Source organism: Malania oleifera, chromosome 3, assembly GCF_029873635.1.
Source record: "Malania oleifera isolate guangnan ecotype guangnan chromosome 3, ASM2987363v1, whole genome shotgun sequence".
Taxonomy (NCBI): Eukaryota; Viridiplantae; Streptophyta; class Magnoliopsida; order Santalales; family Ximeniaceae; genus Malania; species Malania oleifera.
Window position 1 is genome coordinate 30,529,601 of NC_080419.1, and position 23,031 is coordinate 30,552,631.

Here is a 23,031-nt window from a genome sequence, read left to right on the forward strand (position 1 = left end):
ATAATTTGGTAGCTAGAACTCCAATATTATCGGCACACAATATGCATCGATGAACACATACACCCCCTCACCTTCCACTTGCCTTGATTGATTTACACACATTCCTAGTCACCCACAAAGTTCTATCAATTGCATGCACACATATCCATGCATGCATGCTTATTTAATTCATCATCTGCTACTTTTTTCTTCTTCCTTAGAATGAGGCATCTGCTACCTTTCGTGTCTTGAAACAATCAAGTTTGTTCTTCTCTCCAAGCCCGCCAGCAAAAAATCTCCCTCATTGAACAAGCGCAGCCCATGAATCATCCCATCCATTACCTTCAAGGGGATTTCATGGTTCACCACCTGGAAGAAGCCCCACTTCTCTACTGCAACCTTTACTTCCTCGACAATCTCCTTGCGTCGGTCGGCACTATCGATTCCGGCGACGTCAATGACCGGCACCCAAAGATTGGAGCGCGGATAGTTCAGCTCCTCAGCGAGTTCTTCCAGTGGTTGCATGAATATCTTTGGGATATGCTTCAAACCGGCATCTGCCAGTCCTTTGACACCAGCTTTAGTTTTTTCAAAGGCTTTTAGCTTTGCGGTTCGATCATAGTCCATGGCGAGTTCATGGAAGGATTGCCTCATGCTTAAGATTTCCATTGCTTCTCTATTTTACGTCCGAAAGAAAAGGTGAAGGTTTAGTGAAGGTGCAGTTGGTTCATCACCGTCTCCTGGCATCTCTACCACCTTCTTATGATAGTCTTGTCACAGCATTGCTTGTTGGGAAGGAAACCTTAAATTTAGAAGAAGTGATGGCTTCACTACAAGATACTGACACCCTAAAAAAGCCAACTGTTAACCTTCATGGGCGTGCCTTGGTCACACAAGGTAAGAAACAGACCAGGGGCAGAAATCAAAACAGAAATCAAAACCATGGAAGATCGAGAAGCAAACGGTTCAAATCAAGAGCTCTAGGAAATTCCAGCAACACTCAGAACAAAAAGCAGATTGAGTGTTGGAATTGTGGCAAGATTAGCCACTACAAAAATCAATGTTGATCCCAGAAGAAGGAGCCTGAAAATAAGGCTGAAGCAAATGTCGCTTCTTCTTCAGAAGAAGGAGATGCACTATTATGCTCTTTGAAAAGAAAGTGAGAGTCTTAGGTATTAGACTCTGGAGCCTCGTTTCACGCAACAGGCAACAAAGAAATGCTTAACAGGTATGTACCCTGTAATCTTGGCAATGTTTATCTTGGTGATGACAAACCTTGTGAAATTGAAGGAAAAGGAGAAGCAAAAATAAATTTGACAGGTATCACCTGGAGTTTGACTGATGTCAGATATATCCCTGATCTCAAGAAAAAATTACTATCTGTTGGAAAGCTTGCAAGTGAAGGCTACACTACAACCTTTTGTGGCGATAGTTGGAAAATTTCCAAAGGCGCAATGACATGCTTGCGCAGTATGAAAACTGGTACTCTTTATATGACTATAGATGCTTGCATGTCAATTTCAGTTGCTGCAGGGAATGAAGATTCAAACCTATGGCACCAGAAACTTGGTCACATGAGTGAGAAAGGTTTGAAAATCATGAACTCAAAGGGAAAGATACCAGGTCTCCAGTCAGTTAATATTGACCAATGTGAGAGCTGCATCCTTGGAAAATAGAAAAGAATCAACTTTCAGACATTCGGCAGAACTCCAAAGAAAGAAAATTTAGAGCTGGTGCACACTGATGTTTGGGGACCGAGCCCAGTTTCATCCATTGGCGAGAAATCCTATTTCGTCACCTTTTTATGACGACCATTCCAGGAAGGTATGAGTTTATTTCTTAAGACATAAATATGAAGTGTATGATGTTTTTAGGAAATGGAAGGCCATGGTGGAAAATAAAACAGGCTTAAAAATCAAAAAGCTGATATCAGACAATGGTGGTGAATATGAAGATAGAGAATTAAAAAGGTTGTGTTACAAGCATGGGATCAGACTTGAAAGAACCATGCCAGGTACACCCCAACACAACGACATAGTAGAACGAATGAATAGAACCTTGACTGAGAGAGCTAGAAGTATGCGATTACAAGTAGGTTTACCAAAGCAATTTTGGGCAGAAGCTATCAACACAAGTACTTATCTTATCAACTGAAGTCCATCAGTACCATTGCAATTCCAGTTACCGGAGGAGGTATGGAGCAAAAGGGAGGTTAAACTTTCACATTTAAAAGTTTTCGGTTGCGTTGCTTATGTACATATAAGTGATCAGGTTAGGAGCAAGCTTGATCCAAAATCTCAAAAATGTACATTTCTTGGATATGGTGAAGATAAGTTTGGTTACCGCATCTGGAATGATCAAAACAAGAAAATAATTAGAAGTCGAGATGTTGTTTTCAATGAAAAGGTTATGTACAAAGATGCGGCATCATCAAGTAATCCCGCACTATATAACCCTGATATTGTAGAGTTGGATGATTTCACTAACAGCAACAGGCCACAACAGACTATTGATAATTACCAGACAGGTGAATCTATCATAGAGGAGTGCTCTGAAGCACCACAGACTCCAATTCCGACTCCTACTCTGACACTGAGGAGGTTTTCCCGACTGCATGTACCAAATAGGACATATTTTGATTATTTGTTAGTAACTAATGCAGGTGAACCAGAGTGCTATGATGCAGCATGTTAGGTGAATGAGGCTAGCAAGTGAGAACTTGCCATGAAAGATGAGATGAAATCCCTCACTGACAATAGGACTTGGGAGCTAGCTAGATTACCCAAAAGAAAAGAAGCTCTTCAAAACAAATGGGTGTACTGCATAAAAGAAGAGCATGATGGTTCGAGAAGATACAAAGAAAAACTCGTGGTAAAAGGTTTCCAACAAATAGAAGGTATTGACTAAGAAATTCTCACAAATTGTGAAACACACAACCATTCAGACAATTTTGAGCATTGTTGCAGTAGAGAATCTACACCTCAAACAGTTAGATGTAAAAACTGCTTTTCTCAATGGTGATCTAGAGAAGGAAATATACATACACCAACCTGAAGGTTTTGTAGAGAAGGGCAAAGAAAAACTTGTTTGCAGGTTGAATAAGAGTTTGTATGGTTTGAAACAGGCTCCAAGACAATGATATAAGAAATTTGATGGCTTCATGCAAAAGAATGACTACCACAAATGCAACGCTGATCATTACTGCTATTTCAAATGGTATAAATCAAGTTACATAATTCTTTTACTTTATGTTGATGATATGCTAATTGTAGGATCAGACATTGACAAGATCAGAAAATTGAAAAGGCCGTTGTCCACTAAATTTGAAATGAAAGACTTGGGTCTAAAAAAACAGATGCTTGGGATGAGAATCACTAGAGACAGAAAGGAGGGAACCTTGCAGTTGTCTCAAGCCAAGTACATCAGGCGGATTCTCAGAAGGTTCAACATGAGTGATGCTAAGGAAGTTAGCACACCATTAGTCGGTCATTTCAAGTTGTTAAAGACTTAGTCTCTAGAGTCAGAGGAAGAGCAGAAAGAAATGGAAAAAATGTCATATGCTTCACTTAGGAATCTTGATGTACGCCATGGTTTGCACAAGATCAAATCTCAATCATGCAGTGGGAACCGTCAGCAGATTCATGTCGAATCCAGGAAAAATTCATTGGGAAGCGATAAAATGGATTTTACGGTATCTTCGAGGTACAATTAACAAATGTTTATGCTTTGGTAAAAGTGATTTGACATTGCAGGGATATGTAGATGCAGACTTTGCTGGCGAGATAGATCACAGAAGAAGCACTACTAGATATTTTTTCAGAGTAGGTGCTATCGCCATTAGTTGGGTATCACAGATTCAAAAAATCATTACTTTATCCACTACAGAGGTAGAGTATATGGCCATGATAGAAGTGACGAAAGAGATGATTTAGTTATAGGGTTTGTTGACAAAATTGAGTTTCAAGCAGGTGAAGAGTGTTTTGTATAGTGGTAGTCAGAGTGCTATACACTCGGCAAGGAATTCAACATTCCACTCAAAGACCAACCACATTGGACTCCGCTATCACTTCATCTGATCTCTTCTCAATGAATGGATATTAGTCGTGCTGAAGACACTTGGCAGTCAAAACCCAGTAGATATGTTGACAATGATAGTGACTAGAGAGAAATTGGAGTAATGCTCAAATTCACTGAGTCTTCTAGATCTACTGAAACCATCCAGAAGATGATCCCTGCATATGCACCTTTGCAAGGGGGTGCAGGCACTCTCTTGAGGGAGTGTGGATGCCTTGAGTGTAGGGCAAGGTCACAGTGTTGCAGCATTAGTAGACACTTGGTTGCCCCCATATGTTTGGAGGGGGTGATTTGTTGACCCACCCATGTGGGTGCATTTATTATTACTTGGGAAGGCACAACTTGTCGAGCATGCGTAGCCTCGAGCATGCATTCCGTTTTCAATGTTGTCCATCTCAATGCTCCTCTCTCTTATATATTTATATGTGCAATGCTTTGTAAAGCAGTGTGTGTGCCAAAGAAAATATATAACAAAGAAGAATAGAGATTGTTGTGTGTGTTGTGTGCGTGAGGCAGAGTGGTTTGAGTTAGAGTAAAGTGAGAGTGTGTTTCTCCTCCTCTACTATATTTTTCTTTATTGATCATATAGTGCGACTCCCTCTCTCCTGTGGATGTAGGTCGAGTTTGGCCGAACCATGTAATTTCCTTTGTGTTTAGTGTGTTCTGTGTGTGATTGTGATTGTGCTTTATATAGCTGGATTCATCCCCTTCCTCCTTAACATAATGGACTTATTTTCTCTCAAAAATCCGTATTAAGTAATTGACTTAAAAGTATATTATAAATGTATCCTAATTCTTGAAAACTTATAATGTTGGACATAAATTTTTTTCCCAACCCTCTCCCTCATACTACAATCTCAACAACTTAAACATATGCGCGCACATGCACATATGATATCGTGGTGTCAAACACCTTTTAGACACTTTGTTAAATCCATACTACAAAAAATGTTAGATTTTATAACTCTTCATTTATACCGTTTAAAGCAAATGTTATAAATTATTGTCGAGGCATCTCAAAGAACCTTGATGCAGGGGATGGCAATCCCAATAATGACAAATATAAGGTAAATTAAGGTGGTAAGAGGTAATGTCTACGGAGACAATGGTGACAAAGAAATGGGGTCTATAAAGTTTAAGGAGTTTTCACAAACCTTTTATTTGCCTAGGTGTGGTTAGGTCACATAATTATTGTGGATTAGTTGGTTTCTAAGTCAAAACTAAGGTTAAGGAAACCAATGGTTAAGGTTTGTATCACCAAAGTTAGGTTTGAGTGTACAATTAAATGAGGGATGGTACCAGTGGTTCTTAGACACCCGTTCTACGAACAATGCCTAATTATCTTAATATTAACTTTGAGTTCAGTTGATCAAGATTTTTAGTTCTTTCATTTATTTAATGACCTAACGTTGAAATATTGGATAGCTCATTGAAAGACAAAGACTACCCTCACCTCAAGATCCCTAAAAGCATGCACGGACACAACTAAAGTCCCCTAAGAAGATTGATTCCTTATTATGTTTTCTCAATTTTAGTGTCTTATTTACCTTATCTTTAAATATTAGGATATCTTACCTAAGGTAAAACTTCCATCATCTCTAGATCCTCCATAATATAAAACCTCCCTCATCTCTAGATCCTCAAAACTAAGTAAAGACATAGCCCTCAAGGTTAGACGAAAATTCATCAAGAATTGTCATGATGAACATAATGTAAAAAAATTAAAGTGAAGAGGACGACACATACACTTGCAAGACAAACACAAACGTGCATACAACTTACAAGAAAACATACACAAGAGATAAGCCAAAAAAGTGGACTGAATTGAGAGTATACATGCAATGCAACATAGAAATTCTAAAAACATACAAAATAATGAGATAGCATGCTGGCCAAGTAGAAGAAACCAACTAAATCAATTATAGGAGCGAGCACACTGACAAGTGGGGAGATCATAGAGACAATGTGTTAGACTATTAGATAACATGCAAAAGAAAAAAATTCAAATAAGTAAAAAGTGTGCGTGGAAAATTAGAACATCTAATAGAATCACTAAGTAAAATGAGTGATTCTACTAGATCTACTGTCCCTCAATCTATAATTGAGGTCCAAATACTCAAAAAAATATTATTTTCTCAAAGGGTATGCGCACATACATGCATGCACAAATACAAACAATTATGCAACCAAACATCAAGAAAAGATGTTAAGTCATGTAAGAGAAAAGCCATTGAAGAGCAAGATGCACTAAAAAAAAATGGTAAAAACCATTAAAAAAATGTCTTGGAAATTTTTCTGTGTATTTTTCTCCATTTATTGGTGAGGGGAATGGTATAATCCCAAGAGGGCGGGATAAATTGAAATTTTAAAAACTTTTACGGATAATTTAAATGATTCACCCTACAATATCCCAATCAAAATATAGAGGCGTGTATGTAAAGATAATCAAAGCAATTTATACAACATACATGTGCGGAAATTAAAGTGTGGTAATGTAAATGAGATATGAGAGAGGGAGAGAGTGACACCGATATTTAATGAGGTTCGGCTACACCTGCCTACGTTCTCGCCTTGGGCAAAACTCTCAAGGATTCCACTAACCCTGTTCACTTAACTAGGGGGAGTAGAAACTGTTACAACCACTTCTTAAAGGATAGAGCCCTCCTCTTCAGGCGATACCCCACACCTAGCACTCTCCTTACAAGATAGAGTTCTCCTACCCAAGCGATACCCCAAGCCTAGTACGATTCACGATCGAACCATTTATCACTTCTTATAGGGTAGAGTTCCCCTCTTTCAAGTGATGTACCCTCACTTGACCTACGGTTCACGACCCAAGCCCTGAATGGCTTGTTTTTAAAAAAGTGATTTTTGTACATGAAGTGCTTCTCAAAAGCTAAGATGTACTAGTTGAAAACTATTATGCTCTCAGTGATTTATAAAGTGAAGTTCGGTAGAGTATTTGATTTTACTCTCAAAACCTTTTTCCTAGTAAAACAGAGAGTTATGGAAAATATTTTTCCTTAAAATTGACCTTGTGTAAAATCAAAATAAGAGAAGTTTTTTTAAATATATTGCTTTTACTCAAATATTTTCTCTAAAAATAAATTTCATAATAAAAAATTATTCTTCAAATTACACGCACTTCGAATCATCCATGGGAGATCGATCTTAGCCACACTAATGAATAAACCTTTACTCGCTGACACCATCCTAGTTTTGGTGATTGGTATTGCCAATTTGAATGATGAGATTGCAGAAATGGAGAGAAAGACTTTGGTTCACACAAAATAGTCAAACATGAGGATCTTCATACTGCCTCCCTCTTAAACAAGATGAAAGTGCAAAATAAGGGGGAATTTGAGCCAAGATCCTATATATTCTCCTAGTTTTAATCTTGAAATTGATGTTAAAACCAAAGGAGGGAAAAGGAATTCCTAGAGACTTATCAAGAGTCCCACTCCACCTTGATTGCCTTGTTATCTATTAACAACTATATAATATAATAAAAAACATAATTTAAGCTCAATATGATGGTCCTTTCGGAGCTCTCTTATATATTCAAAGCTATATACAAAGCACATCGATAACATGTGGATGCCAAATCAATATCAACCTGTGAAGTTCAACAAGTTTGACATGGAAGGCAACCCAAGACAACACATTACCTATTTCATCGAAACATGTGGGAATGGTACTCATGGTGATATTTTCATCAAACAATTTGCTCATTCTTTCTGACATAATGCATTTGTCTTAAGCACAAACTTGGAGTCTGACTTGACAATTAGGAGCATCTTAAATAGAAATTCCTTAACCACCTTACAAAACTTGTAATAATGTTAATTTGATGGAGCTAAAGAACACAAAATCAATGGAAAGACCTGGTTGTCATGGACTACATCAATAGATGGTGTGCCATAAGTATTGGATTTGAAAGAATTTACAAATTTTCCAATTTAGAGATGTGCACCCAAGGTTTGCATTCGTAGTTGCTTTACATCCTTAAAGGGATTAAACTAGCACATTCAAAAAAATTGGCAATATGTGCATATAACATGGAGAAAGCCATGGTAAGCAAAACCTTCCCATGATTGATGATATGAAATAGAAGAAGGAAGTATAAAAGGATTTCAAGTCTTAAAGAGCTCAACTAAAGATTATTCATTTGTATATCCACCTTGAGAGATTTCCATTTCTTATTTGTAAAATCCTAATATTGGGTGGCCAAGACACTAAGTGAAGAAAGGAGTTACTTAAAAAAAGATTGATTTAGTAGAACCTTAAGGCGGTTAGCACCTTGAGTGAGTAGACATAGGGTTGAGGAAGCCAAAGCACTATAAGAGTTTGCACATTTCTCCTCTCTACCTCCTTTTATATTTGTGCATTTTTTATCTAGTTTTCTTGTGTGATTTTAATTTTGCCTTTTAGATTTAAGTTTTAAAATAAAACCTAAATCACCACCTTGGGTTGCTTCTTGGGAGAACAGGATCATCAACACTTTGATGTGTGGAAGAACCAACATTGCCTTTTTGGGGACGATACTCCTCAATTCCTAGAATCAACAAATATTTTATCAATTCTTTTGCTTAGTACAAAATCAAACATTATTTTGTATATATTTTACTATCTTAATGTCAAGGCATGATATCTTGCAGTTATAAACATTTTATTAGTTTTAGTTAAATGAAGGATTTACATTTTTAAATAAATAAAAAGATGAGTATCCTATCACATGATTTGATTTTATTCTATTCATAAAAAGTCATAATTACAAAAGAAGTGCAATAGATCTCTGGGTTTTTTAAAAAGTAAAATAAATTTAGTATCATTTTCAATGGAGAAAATCATATATTGGATTTTTTTATAAAATAAAAAAAACAAGAAAATGCATATTTATTAACTCATTGAATCTTTATATGTAGTATTATCTAGATATTAAATTTAATATTTTCTATATGTAGTATGTTTAAATGTAGCAATATACGTCTATTGCTGGTTTATTCCTATCATATCATGCCATATATTTTTAGGATTTATTGTGTATATTCTATTGTGTTTTAGCAATATCCCCATACTCATGTCTATGTTTTATAATTCCAAAAAAAATATTTTTTTTTATAAATAACTTTGATATTTTATTTTAGTTTAAGCTTAATTACCACGATTGTATTATCAATTTGATTTTAAAAAACATATAAGCAGCATTAAGAATTGTTGAAATTTATTAGCTAAGATTATTCACTTATAATCAGGTGCAAAACACACATACATGACATATTTATTGGTAAAGTAGTGATTTTACATGTTGTGCAAACATGACTATTTTTCATATTCTTAGATATATAGGTCAAAAATATACTAGTAATCTTACAAAAAAGTGTAATGGGCTTTTCATTGTATACCAATTATTAATGCACATCTTATGCATATTCCTCGAAATCTACAAAAGGATAGCTGAGGATAAGTAACTTATATATACATATGGGTTTAAACTTTTATGTCAAGCTAGTCCCTTACTTGCGTGTATTAAATCTGGCACACAATGACTCCCTAACTCCTGTTACAATCAATATTAGAGCCAACATCACACGAATGACTATTAACTAGCATTGACAACTTGTTGACCAATGTACAACAAGAAGTTGTTGTTTAGATTGCACAACCCTATAGGGTCTGTTAGAATTGGTGTATTCCCAAGAGGGGGGGTGAATTGGAATTTTAAACTTTTTCTCCTAGGTTAATCTATCCAACAACAGTATATGCACAACCTAGGGCCTGTCTATACAATTTCCAAATGCGTAGATAAATATAATGTGAAAATTAAGTCATACGCATCATTCACATAGTAACATACACATATGGTAAATATAAAGTGCGAAAATATAAACAAACACATAATATGTTATCGGGGTTCGGCCAACTGAGCCTACGTCCCCGCCTCTAGCTCGTAAGCAGGAGGATTCCACTAATAACTTACTTAAGGGTGGAGCGGCACCGTTTACAACCAGGTCAAATTAACACAGGGCTGACCTCAACCTTAACCAGGTCAATTAGCGGGACTGACCTCAACCTACACACCTTAACAGGACGACGCACCTAACTTTCTTAACCGGGTCTAAGCCAATCCGAGACTATTCCAGGGCTAGTCTCCCTCTTCAGGCCCGTGCCTAGAAATACAACCAAAGTGTATAACAATCAAATGGTACAGTGATTGTGCTTTTAAGCAAAGCAGATGTGTACCCAAATTCGCGCAATAATATACACCATAAATATGAAATAATTTGTAAGCTCAATGTGGTCTAGGATGTCAACTCTCAAATAGATTTACTATCGTTGTAATGAGTGCGTGAGAGTGCAAACCTAAATGATCTTTGTATCACAGGATGTTCAATCTAAGTGCTCAAACAAAGATATTATCCAAACTTCATATATTTCAATCAACAAGTTTTCTCAATGCATATATGTATATGAAGCTCTAGCAATGTATAAGTTTGGTTTGCAAAAAGAGTTTAATCTTTGTATTCAACTATAGATATAAATCAATGAATATTGCAATAAAGATTTTTCACACAAACAAATATCTCTTTAAAGATTTATCAAGACAAAGCACACTAGATATTTGAAAGTATTTTGAAAATGTTTTGCAACCAAAACAAATACAATCTTCTTAAGATGTTGCAATGACGGTGCAAATCTTAGAAGATCTATCAAAGTCTTCTTAGGATAGACTTATTTACAAAGTCTCCTAAGAATACTTAGGTTTAGCTCTCAATGAAAATAAATCAATCAAGTATGAATGGGAGAGCAAACCTATTAACTATAAACACTCAATCGACTTACAGAGGATTTAAGAGATCGAAGAAGATAAGCATGAGTGAATGGGGATTGGATATGAGTATTATAGGATTTGGGATTTTTAGAGAATTTCTCTTAATCAATATTTTTAATCCCATGCTAATTATCCCAAATGAGGGGGCATTTATAAACAACCCTTGAAATATAACCGTTGGGGACTTATTGGGAATAATTAGGAAGGTTTAATGACCTTTCAAATATTTTAACCCTATTTAAAATATTTAATTGTGGTAAAAAAATCAAGGAGACTCGAGAGGTTCGGTCGACCAGAAATGGTTCGATCGACTAGGACTCAAATGGCTCGGTTGACCAGGGGTATTTTGAACTGAGTGGTCGGTCGACCGAGGCAAGGCGATTTTTCAAATTCCCGAGGTTCGGTCGACCGGGCCTTTTTGAACTGAAGGGCTCGGTCGATCAGACCGCTGGGAATTCTCTCAAGACCCTTCGGTCGACTAGGTAGTTGGAGTACAAAAAGTGGTCGGTCGACCGGGAGGTCAAAATGTTGACTCCCAGGTGGTTCGGTCGACCGACAAGAAATGAACTGTGAAGTTCGGTCGACCGGGCCTTGGTCAAACTGTTGATCCTGGGCCGGTTCGGTCGACCAGACCAAAATAAACTGTGTTGGCTGGTCAACTGAAAATGCACCAATTGTGCATTTCGATCCCGTATTGAACCAAACCAGTCCTATTCAAGTGCCTAACACACACACACACACACACACACACACACACACACACACACACACACACATATATATATATATATATATATATATATATATATATGTATGTATGTGAAAGTGTGAGTGTCCTAGAGGCACTTAGGGTCCAATTCTGAAGACACCGAAAAAGTTCGGTGTCGGTCGACCCTAAGGTCTTTCTACGGTCCTTTCTCATTCATGGTTCGATTTGAGCTTACAAAGTAAATCATACATGTGATGTGTGTGAGCTTATTACAAACCAAATACCCTAATTATTATTTCAGACCAATATAAATATATTACAATGAATATGATTTGGTCTTCAAGCTTCTCTTGATTTGTGTACATTTTAATCTTATCATTCTTGATTCCTGCACAAAAACTCAAACACTCATTAGATATAATGAGTATTTGTCATAATCAAAATCGGGCATGACCAATAAGGTCAATAGGGTCAACTCACAATTGAAATCTTGGTTGTGTGTTTTTTTGTCCTTCATATTGTATTAGAGTTGATAGTTCATGATGGTTAGGCTAATGGAAATAAAAATACATTTGTGAACTAACTCGTATGGCATGTTAACAACTAGAGGACTCATATGTTGTGTGACGACTAAAAGTAATGGTCATCAAGGCTAATTAGATGGATCAAAATAGGCCAAGGCATGGAAGACAAAACTAGTTTACTACAACGAAAATGACTTTAGAAACGACAAATTTTGTTTAATTGATAATAATAAGGATATGTTCGTTTAAGTTATCCAATAACATGATAGTTCACATATATAATAAGTTAGTAACAAGGATACTTGCATATAAAAATGAATTGGGTTTTAGTTGAAGTCATTGGGTTTTCAGACCAACTAGCCGAGTCAATTCGGGTTTAATAGCAATGATATTTGCACATAAATTGTAATATGAATTACAAAAATAAAGACTAGCACCAATAGTTTTTATAATTTCCAAACTCATACTACATGTTTAGTCAGACAATACACTGCAAAACATAACTATAAGATAAATGTAATCTGGTGGAAACCTACTTTGAAATTTTGTTGATTTATGTTGAATATCTTCTAGCAAATTAAAGAAGTCCCAGCTTGGAGAGTTTCCATTTGTAATGCATTCCAGAACCTCCTCACAATTTGAAGCTAGAGCTTCTCTAAGAGAGCCTCTAATAGCAATGGCTTCGTCCTAAAACAGAGAAAGGCCTGAAATTTAATACCTTTAATGAAGTGCAATTTCTTAGGTCCCTCACGGACCACAATACTGGCTGCTGGTGCATTACAAGACAGATTCCAACTTGCATTGTAACAAAACAATAAACAGGGTACCAATGATTCCCAAATTGCATTCGCGGTTTGCAAATAAGGTCTGATGCAAAGCACAGTCAACATTATTCTATTGTAAGGACACTGCACAATCCTGAGAAAAGACACTCATAAGCTTCATTAATAGTTTATAGGATCAAGAGGAATATCGTTGAAGATTAATTTATCTCTCCTCTTTCAAATTGATCACGAAAATCTTGCAACCTCATATGAAAAATAAGAATATCATCATTAGACCAATTAAATAAATGCTAAGGAAAGGATCTCCCACCAGTTTGCAAAGCCAGTCATCTTTGATCGAGTAGGAGAACAAACCAAATATGTTGGGCAAAGGAACAGTGCAGAACCAAAAATAAAATAAAATAAAATGATTTGACACTATTTCAAAATTCAAAACCGCAGAATGAGTAGCTCGAATCATCATTATCTCCCAATTTGTGATTCTCTTTCAGCTTCTCTCGAGTGGGCAGAAATATAGTCAGCTTCTCTGACTGTTCTAATTTTCTTAATGCTGCCTTTGGAACAGGGTTGACACTTGACACTGCATTTATAAAAAGAGATTTCGGAGTTCAAATTTGAATTTAAATAAATTTTAATATAATTTTATATTATATTCGTCTAAATCCATACAATCCTAATCCAAGGTCTGTCCGGAACATAAGGTAAAGATATCTTTCCACCTCAATGAAACAGAGCTAGGACAATTGGAGTTCTATATAGAAGAACACGGGAAATATAAGCCCTTAAATGTTCTAGCCTAAAGGAATCAAGTTTGCCTCCACTGCTTTAAGAAGCACTCAGCGGCCCGTCTGGGAGAGCAATTTCCCTTCCGAAGAATTGGTCGTTCCTTTCAAATTTCAAATTTTCCACAAATCTGCTAAAAAACTTAATTTTCCTTGTTTCAAAATCAATATTAGTCCCCAAATATTTTTATATATTACAATCTCCTCAATCTACCAAGAGCGTTTGGACTGGAAAAGCAAGCTGATTTAGCAGGATCGACAGTAAGCCCCAAAGAGTTCTTAACCAAATTCAAAGTGTTTTTAACTTAAAAAAATAATATCGAAAGTCCCACCTTACAAATGAGAAAGCAGTCATCTGTGTAAAAAGAATAAATGAGAAATTTCTGGGCAACCCCTCATCTTAATGCCTTTGATTTTCTTAAGCTTCCCAACTCTATAAAGAAAATCGAAATAGGCTCCTTTGCATAGAATGAAGAGAAAGGGGGACGGAGGATTTGTGTTGGTTTGTTGAATTGGGTGATTTTAAAACATCAATATTTATTTAAATATTTCACAAGTAGTAAGAGGTGCATCAAAACTTAACTCAACTTTTCATATAAAATAGAGAAGAGATAAAAGTAATATATAGGCTTTTATAGTGATCCAGTCACTTAACATATATTTACTCCTCCAACTAACTAGTTTAAACTTTTCTAGTACTAATACATTCAATAATACAATCATTAGGACACGTGTCCTATTATTGTTGGACAAGCACCAACAATACATGCCTCGTATGAAGGACAACACTACTCTTTTGAGTCGATGCAACCCAAATACAACATGGCTCTCTGCCAAATTTTAGTCCATAACACTGAAGACGTGCCCCATCAAGATAACATTCAAATTCATAGTGCATCAACACTGGGCACACGCTAGTCCCATGGGATTCACACCCAATACACATAACAAGTAATGCTAGCTTCCAAAGGTTGTTTCTATCCCACACACAATCTGAATATTATAATCTTTGAGCTTAGAGGGTCTTTTTCAAGAACTCAACCTATTTGGCAAAAATTACAATGCTAAGGGCTACGAATTAGAATTAAAAATAGATAGTAAAATAGAAGAATGTCAATGTGATAATCTTTAATTCGTGTAATTCGATTTAGTCTTAGTCTTGTTGGTCATGCTCATATATATATATATATATATATATATATATATGTGTGTGTGTGTGGTCAAGTGGTTATTCGCGTAGTAGCTTTAGACAAAATAGTAAATGTTCAACAGTCATGAGAATGCAAGCATATGAAATGAGGGTTAATTTTTCAACTAAATATAGGAACATCTATCCATTGATAGATCTTCAATAATTCTTCAATTTAAACTTTAAATGTAGAGAGACTTTTCAAGAAGAAATAATTATTTGTTTATAATGTCAATCAACTTAAATAATAGGAAATAACTTAAATTTCAACAGCTTGGTTGATTGAAGAATGATTGAAACTGAACATTAGTTGGCAGAGCATCTATAAATGCATCTATAAAGTAGCCTGTAAATGCGTCAATAAATTCATTTGTAAGCAAATATATAAATTTATCTATAAATGCATGTATAATCTCGTCCATAAATGCATGTATAATCTCGTCTGTAAATGCATCTATAAGTTTGTTTACAAATGCATTTGTATTTACTACATGGTTAAAGTATAATGTATATTCATTGAATGTAATCAATTAAGTTTATCAACCAATTTTTCCATTTATCAAAACTTAACTCCAACAATTTTTTTGTGTCCACACTAAAAAGTCTCTCTTTGTTCAGTGAAGCAATTTTTTACTAACAAGTTGGTTGAAGCAAAGGATTTTGGCCCTCATTATAGTTGTATGTACCAAAAATATTTCTACAAGTTCATAATTTTCTATCTTGGGGTTCCTCGAGCAACACTTGTGAATCTAGGAAGCAATTAGATTGTGCCAAATTCACAATTCTATGGGAGCTTGACATCTAAACTTGATTTACCACGATGAGTTAACTAGTGGGGAATGAGCAATCAAAAGTGATGACCTAGCATGGTTTTAAATCGTGGTTACGGGTAGCGTAATGTAACGGTAATGAGTGTAACAGGAAGCGGGAGTAGCAGATGTTACATAACAGGAAGCGGGTGTAACGGTTGTTGTAACGACTTGGAAAATTTTAACTACTAAAATAATAAAAGAAAAATAAGTAAAAGAAAAAGGGGAAATCGAAGAAAGGGAAAAGGAATTTAAAGAGTAACAAGCAAGCACTCGTTAACAAACTAGATTTTCTTGTCGACGAGCGATCTTCTGAGCCTCGTTGCCAAGTATGCATGTCTCGTCGACGAGGACTTACCGAGAGAGGTTTTATATTTCTAAATTTCGTCGACGAGCTCCCAATTTCGTCCACGAATAGTGTTTTCTACAACTTAACTAGAATAGAATTTCAATTTAAGGAGTTTGAGAATCATCCCAAAATTAGGGTAAGTAAGATATTTTAAGTTATATTGTTAATATGGAATGTATAGGGCCTAGGGAGTGATAAAATAGCATTTTATTGAAGTTTGGGTTGATAAATTCAGGTTTTTGAATTAGGGTTCGGGTGAGTATCGTCGGCGCCATTTTGAGGTTGTCACAGGCATAATTTAGAAGAACAGGTAAGGGGAATTTATTATAGTAGGATTTTTATTAAAGTTTAAACTAGTTACTTTGAGAATGTAAAATATATATATATATTTTTAGGTATAATTTATTTGAACAGTTGAACATTTGGGAAAATAATGCTTTGGTACATATATGGAAAAGAAATTGTGTGGCAAGAATACAATTTTCATAATTTTAACTGACTGATGTGAGTACAGAATGATGAAATTACTGTTGATTTGTGAACCACTACTTAGTTGTGAGTACAGTTTATGGTGAATATTGAATGTTGTGAATAATGACTGCTTGAGATTGCTGCATGATAAATAATGTGATTTGTGTGTATGGAATTTGTTGACCTTATAGGTCACACCTAGTTTTGATTATGACAAATACTCTTGGTACTAATGGTTGTACTGAGAATTGCATGCAGGATCACCTTGTGCACCCTTCAGGACTAAAAAACGTATCATGATGGCGTGTGGTGTTCGTGCCAAAGAATGAAGATCTATGTGTTGTAATTTATATTCATTTGTTTAGTTCTTCATTTTGGGTTGTAATTCATTATGAACTGTGCATGTGTATGACTTGTAATAATTTGCATCATGCATGGTAAGTAGGTATACTCAAAATGACCTTAGTTGGGCCTTAGGTACCTACACTAAGGACACAAAGTCCCCTACATCATTTATCTTAATCAGGGGAATCAAAATAAGGATAAAATGCACTTAATGGGAAATGCTGAGAGGGTTCAGGTGACTGAACCTTTACCATGTAAAGCGTCCCAGGCGACCGAACCAGTCAACGTGTTAACTTGGTCTTCGGGCACTCGAAACTTTTTGAATGTACCTTCCTTAAGTGCCTGAAAGCCTGTCAGGGCACTTTTCAACTATTCGGGCGACTGATGGTTTACGTTCAAATGGAGGCTTGTGCAACCTAACTTCCTGGTTCGATTAACTGAACTATGAGTCGGGCACCCGAATTATCGAACATTTGCTACTGACTTTGTTTCAGCCGACTGACTCATCATTTAGGCACCCGAATTGCAAAAAGTTGTATTTTTGATTGTGTCTGTTGGGGCCCCTAACCTTTGGACGGGCACTCGAATCTCGCGGATTAAAATAATTTTTACTAAATTTTTAAATAGAGTAAAAAGGGTTAATATTCTTAATGGCCTTTTCAACAAATCTAATTATACCCATTATTTCCCCAATAGTCAAAAATTCCTCCTTGCCTATATATACTTATTCATTTGTCATAATTAGCAAGGATTTGCAAACTTGATTAGGACAAAAATTCTCTCATCTTTCAAAGCCTTTTATTAGCTGTATAATACTTCCAAATACTCACATACTCCTCATTCTTGATTTCTCCAAGCATTGTGAGTATTTTTCAAGGCTATTGTGTTTAATATCTGTAGCATAAACTCTCATTTGTATTATTGTTTGATCGATTTTCTAAAAGAGTTTAGCATTAAGGTTCTTCCACTAATTTCATTTGATAAATTTGGTGTGGAACAACCTTGAGGGTTGTGGTTCTTGCATTGTTGTTGCAAGGTACCTAAACTTAGATTTTGTGTGCAAAAATCCTTCTCAAAAGCTAGTGCTTCAAACAACTCTAGTGTGCTTTGAACATTGAAATTTATTATTGAGTTTGTTTGCTTGAACTTGCTTAGCATATTCTGAAACCCTGATTTGATACTGTATTATAGTGTATTTCAAATATTTCTTGGGTTTACACTCCAAATCTGAACTGAAATTTTATATGCGATTGAGTGTGTAAGCACACATTAGAGCACTAAGTATATTTACATATCATTTGTGCTTGCATTATTGTTTGAGCTATACTGGTGCACATATCTGCTTGTTTAGAAGCGAATTTTTGTGTACAAACATTTTATACACATTGGTTGTATTCCAGGCACGGGCCTGAAGAGGGAGACTAGCCCTGTGGAATAGTCCTGGATTGGCTTAGACCCAGTTAGGAAAGTTAGGTGCGCCATCCTGTTAAGGTGTGTCGGTTGAGGTCAGACCCTTGAATTGACCTGGTTGTATTAGGTGCCACTCCACCCATTTAAGTGAGCATTATAGTGGTAATCCTTGTGCTTGTTAGCCAAGGCGGGGACGTAGGCAATTTCGCCAAACCTCGATAACATATCATGCATGTTCTTTACATTTCCGTACTTTCTTTACTGCACGTGTATGTTTATCTGTTAATCGCATAGATTGACCCTAGGCTGTGTTACACTATTGTTAAAACCAGCAGACTAGGCGATAAATTTTAAATACCAAATTCAACCCCCCTCTTGGGGTTGCTCCAAAGCTAACAGAATTTTTGTGTGGTTATTCGTGTGTATTACAATATAACTTTGGCAAGCCTGAGGAGTTCGTATATTATCATTATATATTGGGGTAGAGCATTGACAGGCCTAAGGAGGTTTGTTCTACTGATATACTATGGGCAGGTCATGGAGATTTGTACTAGTGGTTAGTGGTGCCTATGTGGGCCACGATGTGATATGTATGATGATTGTCTTGTGTGGACCAGTCCTGTGTGGACCATGTCATGATGATTGTCTTGTGTGGACTAGTTCTGTGTGGACCATGTGATAATGATTATCCTGTGTGGAACAGTCCTGTGTGGACCATATCATAATGATTGTCCTATGTGGACCAATCCTGTGTGGACCATGTGATGATGTTTGTCCTTTGTGGACAAATCCCGTGTGGACCATGTGTTAATATTTGTTTTGTATGGATGAGAGTCCTGTGTGGACAATATATTTATGTGGAATGTGATCTAATAAGATGAAAGATAATAATAATTACATTATATGTATATATATATGACAAGGTAAAACTTTCTGCCAAGAGCTTGCTGAGAAAGGAGAGTGCCTTGGTATTTTGAGTTTGATGCTAGAGCAGAGGGAAGCTACTTGTATAGGTGGGTAATCTTTCCTATGCTTGGAGACTTTGTCTATATACATAGTCCGAGGGCTTACCGAGTAAGGTAAGTACCCTGATATTGGTATTAGAGCAGTAAGAAACTACTTGTATGGACAGGTAATATTCCTTATTCTCGGATTTTATTATTAAAAATAAATATTAAATGTGAGTATGGAATTAGAGATCAGAACTTGTGCATATTAAATGTGGGTATGAATTCAAAGATTTATGTTGATATTAATAATGTGTTTTCTCAGTAGGGGTTGGTGAGGATTGGCAAAAGATAGTATATTTTGTAATATTTAAACACTCAGCCACACACTGCTATGATTTGTTCTTCCTTACAGAGATGTGTCTCACCCTAGTGGATGATATGTTTTTAGGTCCATCAAGAGATTGGGCTTAGGGCTTTGGCAGGGTAGTATTTTTGGTAAATCTGGGAAGTCTGTAAAACGGTTCATGTAAGTTTATGTTTTTTTTAAATACTGGTATGCAATATAAACGAATGGTGATGAATGTTTATGGGGTATATATATGTATATAAGTTGACTCTGATATTTGAATTTGAGGGTATATGTTTTTATTCCGCTGCATAATTGTGGTGTATGGTATCAGAAGCAGGTGAATGTTACACGTGACCTTCGGGCCCCACTTGGTGGGTTCGAGGCGTTACACTTGGTATCAGAGTCTAACGGCCTTGCGGACTTTAAGGATAACGAATACTAAAGTATAGGTTCAAGTTAGGATAGGAATAAGAGTGGGTAGGTTAGGATGAATAGTGGTCTGGAAACTTGGAGGCGGTAATCCCTTGATGGTCTTCTGTATTTTTTTAGGGATGACAAATTCTGAAAAACTACGGTAAATCCATTAATGGTTTCGTTTCTAGGTTGAGAGGTTGGAATTTGGGCACGTAAGTTAGAACGATAGGTCGGTTAAGCATGTGGTTGTGTTAGTGTTATGATTTTGTAGTAAGACGGTATGAATGGATTGTGGATTAGAACTTATATGTTATGGTCACTTTTCGTGTTAAACTTGTTTCAGTTATGATAAATGAGGGATTATAAGCTTATTTTTATTCTCCTTCAGGATGGGTCCTAGGGGGGGAAGGGCGTTGATACTGAAGGAGATACACATGTGGATACCTCCAGTGAGGATGACGTAGATGTAACAATATTGTTGCATAGCAAAACATGTCATGCTAGGAATGAAGCACATAGAAAGCAATGATAGCCACAGGCAGTTGGGGGCTACACATTTCAGAAGTTCACACGAAAGAATCTGCCGGCTTTTGAAGGAGGGTGCAAATCTAATGGTAGCCGAGGACTGGATTAAGGAGAAGGAGGAACTCCTGACTATTTGCACTGTACTGAGCAGCATAAGGTACAATACGTCACCTTCAATCTGGTTGGGGAGGCCAAAATATGGTGGAGGTCGGCAAAACTAGAGGAGGAGCAGTGGCCAGGGTATACATCTATTACCTGGAGTCGTTTCAAGGAATTGTTCTTCGGGAGATACTTCCCAGTTGCCACCCGAGAAGTGAAAATAGAGTAGTTTCTACACTTGACTCAGGGGTTCATGACGGTGCAACAATATGCAGCCAAGTTTGTGGAGTTGTCACGTTTTTCTCCACACATGGTTCTGGACGAGCCAATGAAAGCTCGGATGTTTGAGAAAAGATTGAGGTCGGGGATACGTGCTCAAGTGGTGGCATTGATGACTCAGAGTTTCTTTGAGCTAGTGGATAGAGCCATGGCAATTAAGATTAGTATATCAGAGTGTGAGGCAAAGGCAAAACAGAAGAGGTGATCTATATCTTCTAGCTCATATACCGATGTACGACATGATTCTTGGAGGGAGAGATCGTGATGCTGGGGGTCAGATGTCGAATAGGGTTGATCGATATTATCGAGAGAGAATGCATTTTGCCCCCTTTATGCCAGATGTAATCAGAGGCATTGGGGAGAATGCCGGGGGTGGAAATACCATGTGCTATAATTGTGACAAACTTGGCCACATATCTCGTGATAGTCGTGCTCCACCAGGAAATACACCCACTCCTAATCAAAATAGAAGGAACAACTCGATACCTCACGGCGGCGGTGCCCGGGCGTGTCTCTACATGCTTGGTACGCCTGAGGAGGACCAAAGCTAAAGGCACAGGTAATATATTTATTATAGTATAAATGATAGTCTTGCTTGATTTTTAAGTGATTCAATGATTTGTATGTTAGAATTGATTGAATATTGTGAATGTGGTTAATCAGTTTTTAAGTTGTAGAAATGGTGGATTAATGAATTTCGAGGACGAAATTATTTCAAGGAGGGGAGAATGTAACGACCTGGAAAATTTTAACTATTTAAAATAATAAAATAAAAATAAATAAAAGAAAAATGGGAAATCAAAGAAAGGGAAAGGGAATTTAAAGAGTAACAAGCAGGCACTTGTCGACGAACTAGATTTTCTCGTCGATGAGCCATCTTTTGAGCCTTGTCGCCGAGTATGCATGTCTCATCGACAAGGACTTACCGAGAGGGGTTTCCATATTTTTGAATTTCGTCGAAGAGCCCCCAGTTTCATCCATAAACGGTTTTCTTGGGCTCATCGATGAGTCAAGATGTCTAGTTAATGAGGTCATATGGCAAGTTGCCTATAAATAGGCAAACATCATAATTTTAGCGAAGGAATTCATTTCTTTTCTATTTCTCTCTCTAAAATTCAGCCCCTCTACCTTCTCTCTACGATTCCGACCCCCATTTCTCCTCAGTTCGATGATCAAGAGCTACCACATTGATCCTGGGGAGATTCTATACAACTTAACCGGAACAGAATTTCAGTTTGAGGAGTTTGGGAATCATCCCAAAATCAAGGTAAGTAGGATATTTTACGTTATACTGTTAATATGGAATGTATAGGGCCTAGGGAGTGATAAAATATCATTTTGTTGAAATTTGGGTTGTAAACTTAGATTTTTGAATTAAGGTCCGGGTGAGTACTGTCCACGTCATTTTGGGGTTTTCACAAGCATAATTTAGAAGAACATGTAAGGGGAATTTATTATTGTAGGATTTTTATTAAAGTTAAAACTAGTTACTTTGAGAATATAAAATATATATATTTTTAGGTATAATTTATTTAAACAATTGAATATTTGGGAAAATAATTTTTTAATATATATATATATATATATATATATATATATATATATGGAAAAGAAATTGTGTGGCAAGAATAAAGTTTTAATAATTTTATCTGGATGATATGAGTATAGAATGATGAAATTACTATTGATTTGTGAACTACTAGTTAGCTATGAGTACAGTTGTGGTGGAATATTGAATGTTGTGAATGTTGACTGCTTGAAATTGCTACGTGATAAATAATGTGATTTGTGTGCATGGAATTTTTGTGTGGTTATTCATGTGTATCACAATATAACGTTGACAGACCTAAGGAGTTCATTATATTGCCTAGATGTAATGACGATATACGTTGGCAGGCCGGAGGAGTTCGTATATTGACCTTATATATTGGGGTAGAAGCATTGGCAGGCCTGAGGAGGTTGTTCTACTAATATACTGCGGGGTAGGTCATGGGGGTTTGTACTAGTGGTTAGTGGTGCCTTTCTGGGCCACGATGTGATATGTGTGATGATTGTCCTGTGTGGACCATGTGATGATGATTTTCTTGTGTGGGCTAGTCCCGTGTGAACCATGTGATGATGATTGTCATGTGTGGACCATGTCATGATGATTGTTCT

The 23,031-nt window shown here is 36.4% G+C and overlaps 1 protein-coding gene across 1 annotated transcript; it reads right to left on the reverse strand.

Annotated features, from left to right (window-relative positions):
* Nucleotides 1–213: 213 nt before the first annotated feature.
* Nucleotides 214–648, reverse strand: LOC131151245 (1-aminocyclopropane-1-carboxylate oxidase homolog). Its single transcript, XM_058102498.1, has one exon. The coding sequence runs from the start codon at nucleotides 646–648 to the stop codon at nucleotides 214–216; it is 435 nt and encodes a 144-aa protein (XP_057958481.1).
* Between the last annotated feature and the right edge of the window lie 22,383 nt (nucleotides 649–23,031).

Bases quoted from the DNA above. Each gene is read 5' to 3' on its own strand.
- LOC131151245 (XM_058102498.1), bottom strand. From the start codon at position 648: ATGGAAATCTTAAGCATGAGGCAATCCTTCCATGAACTCGCCATGGAC.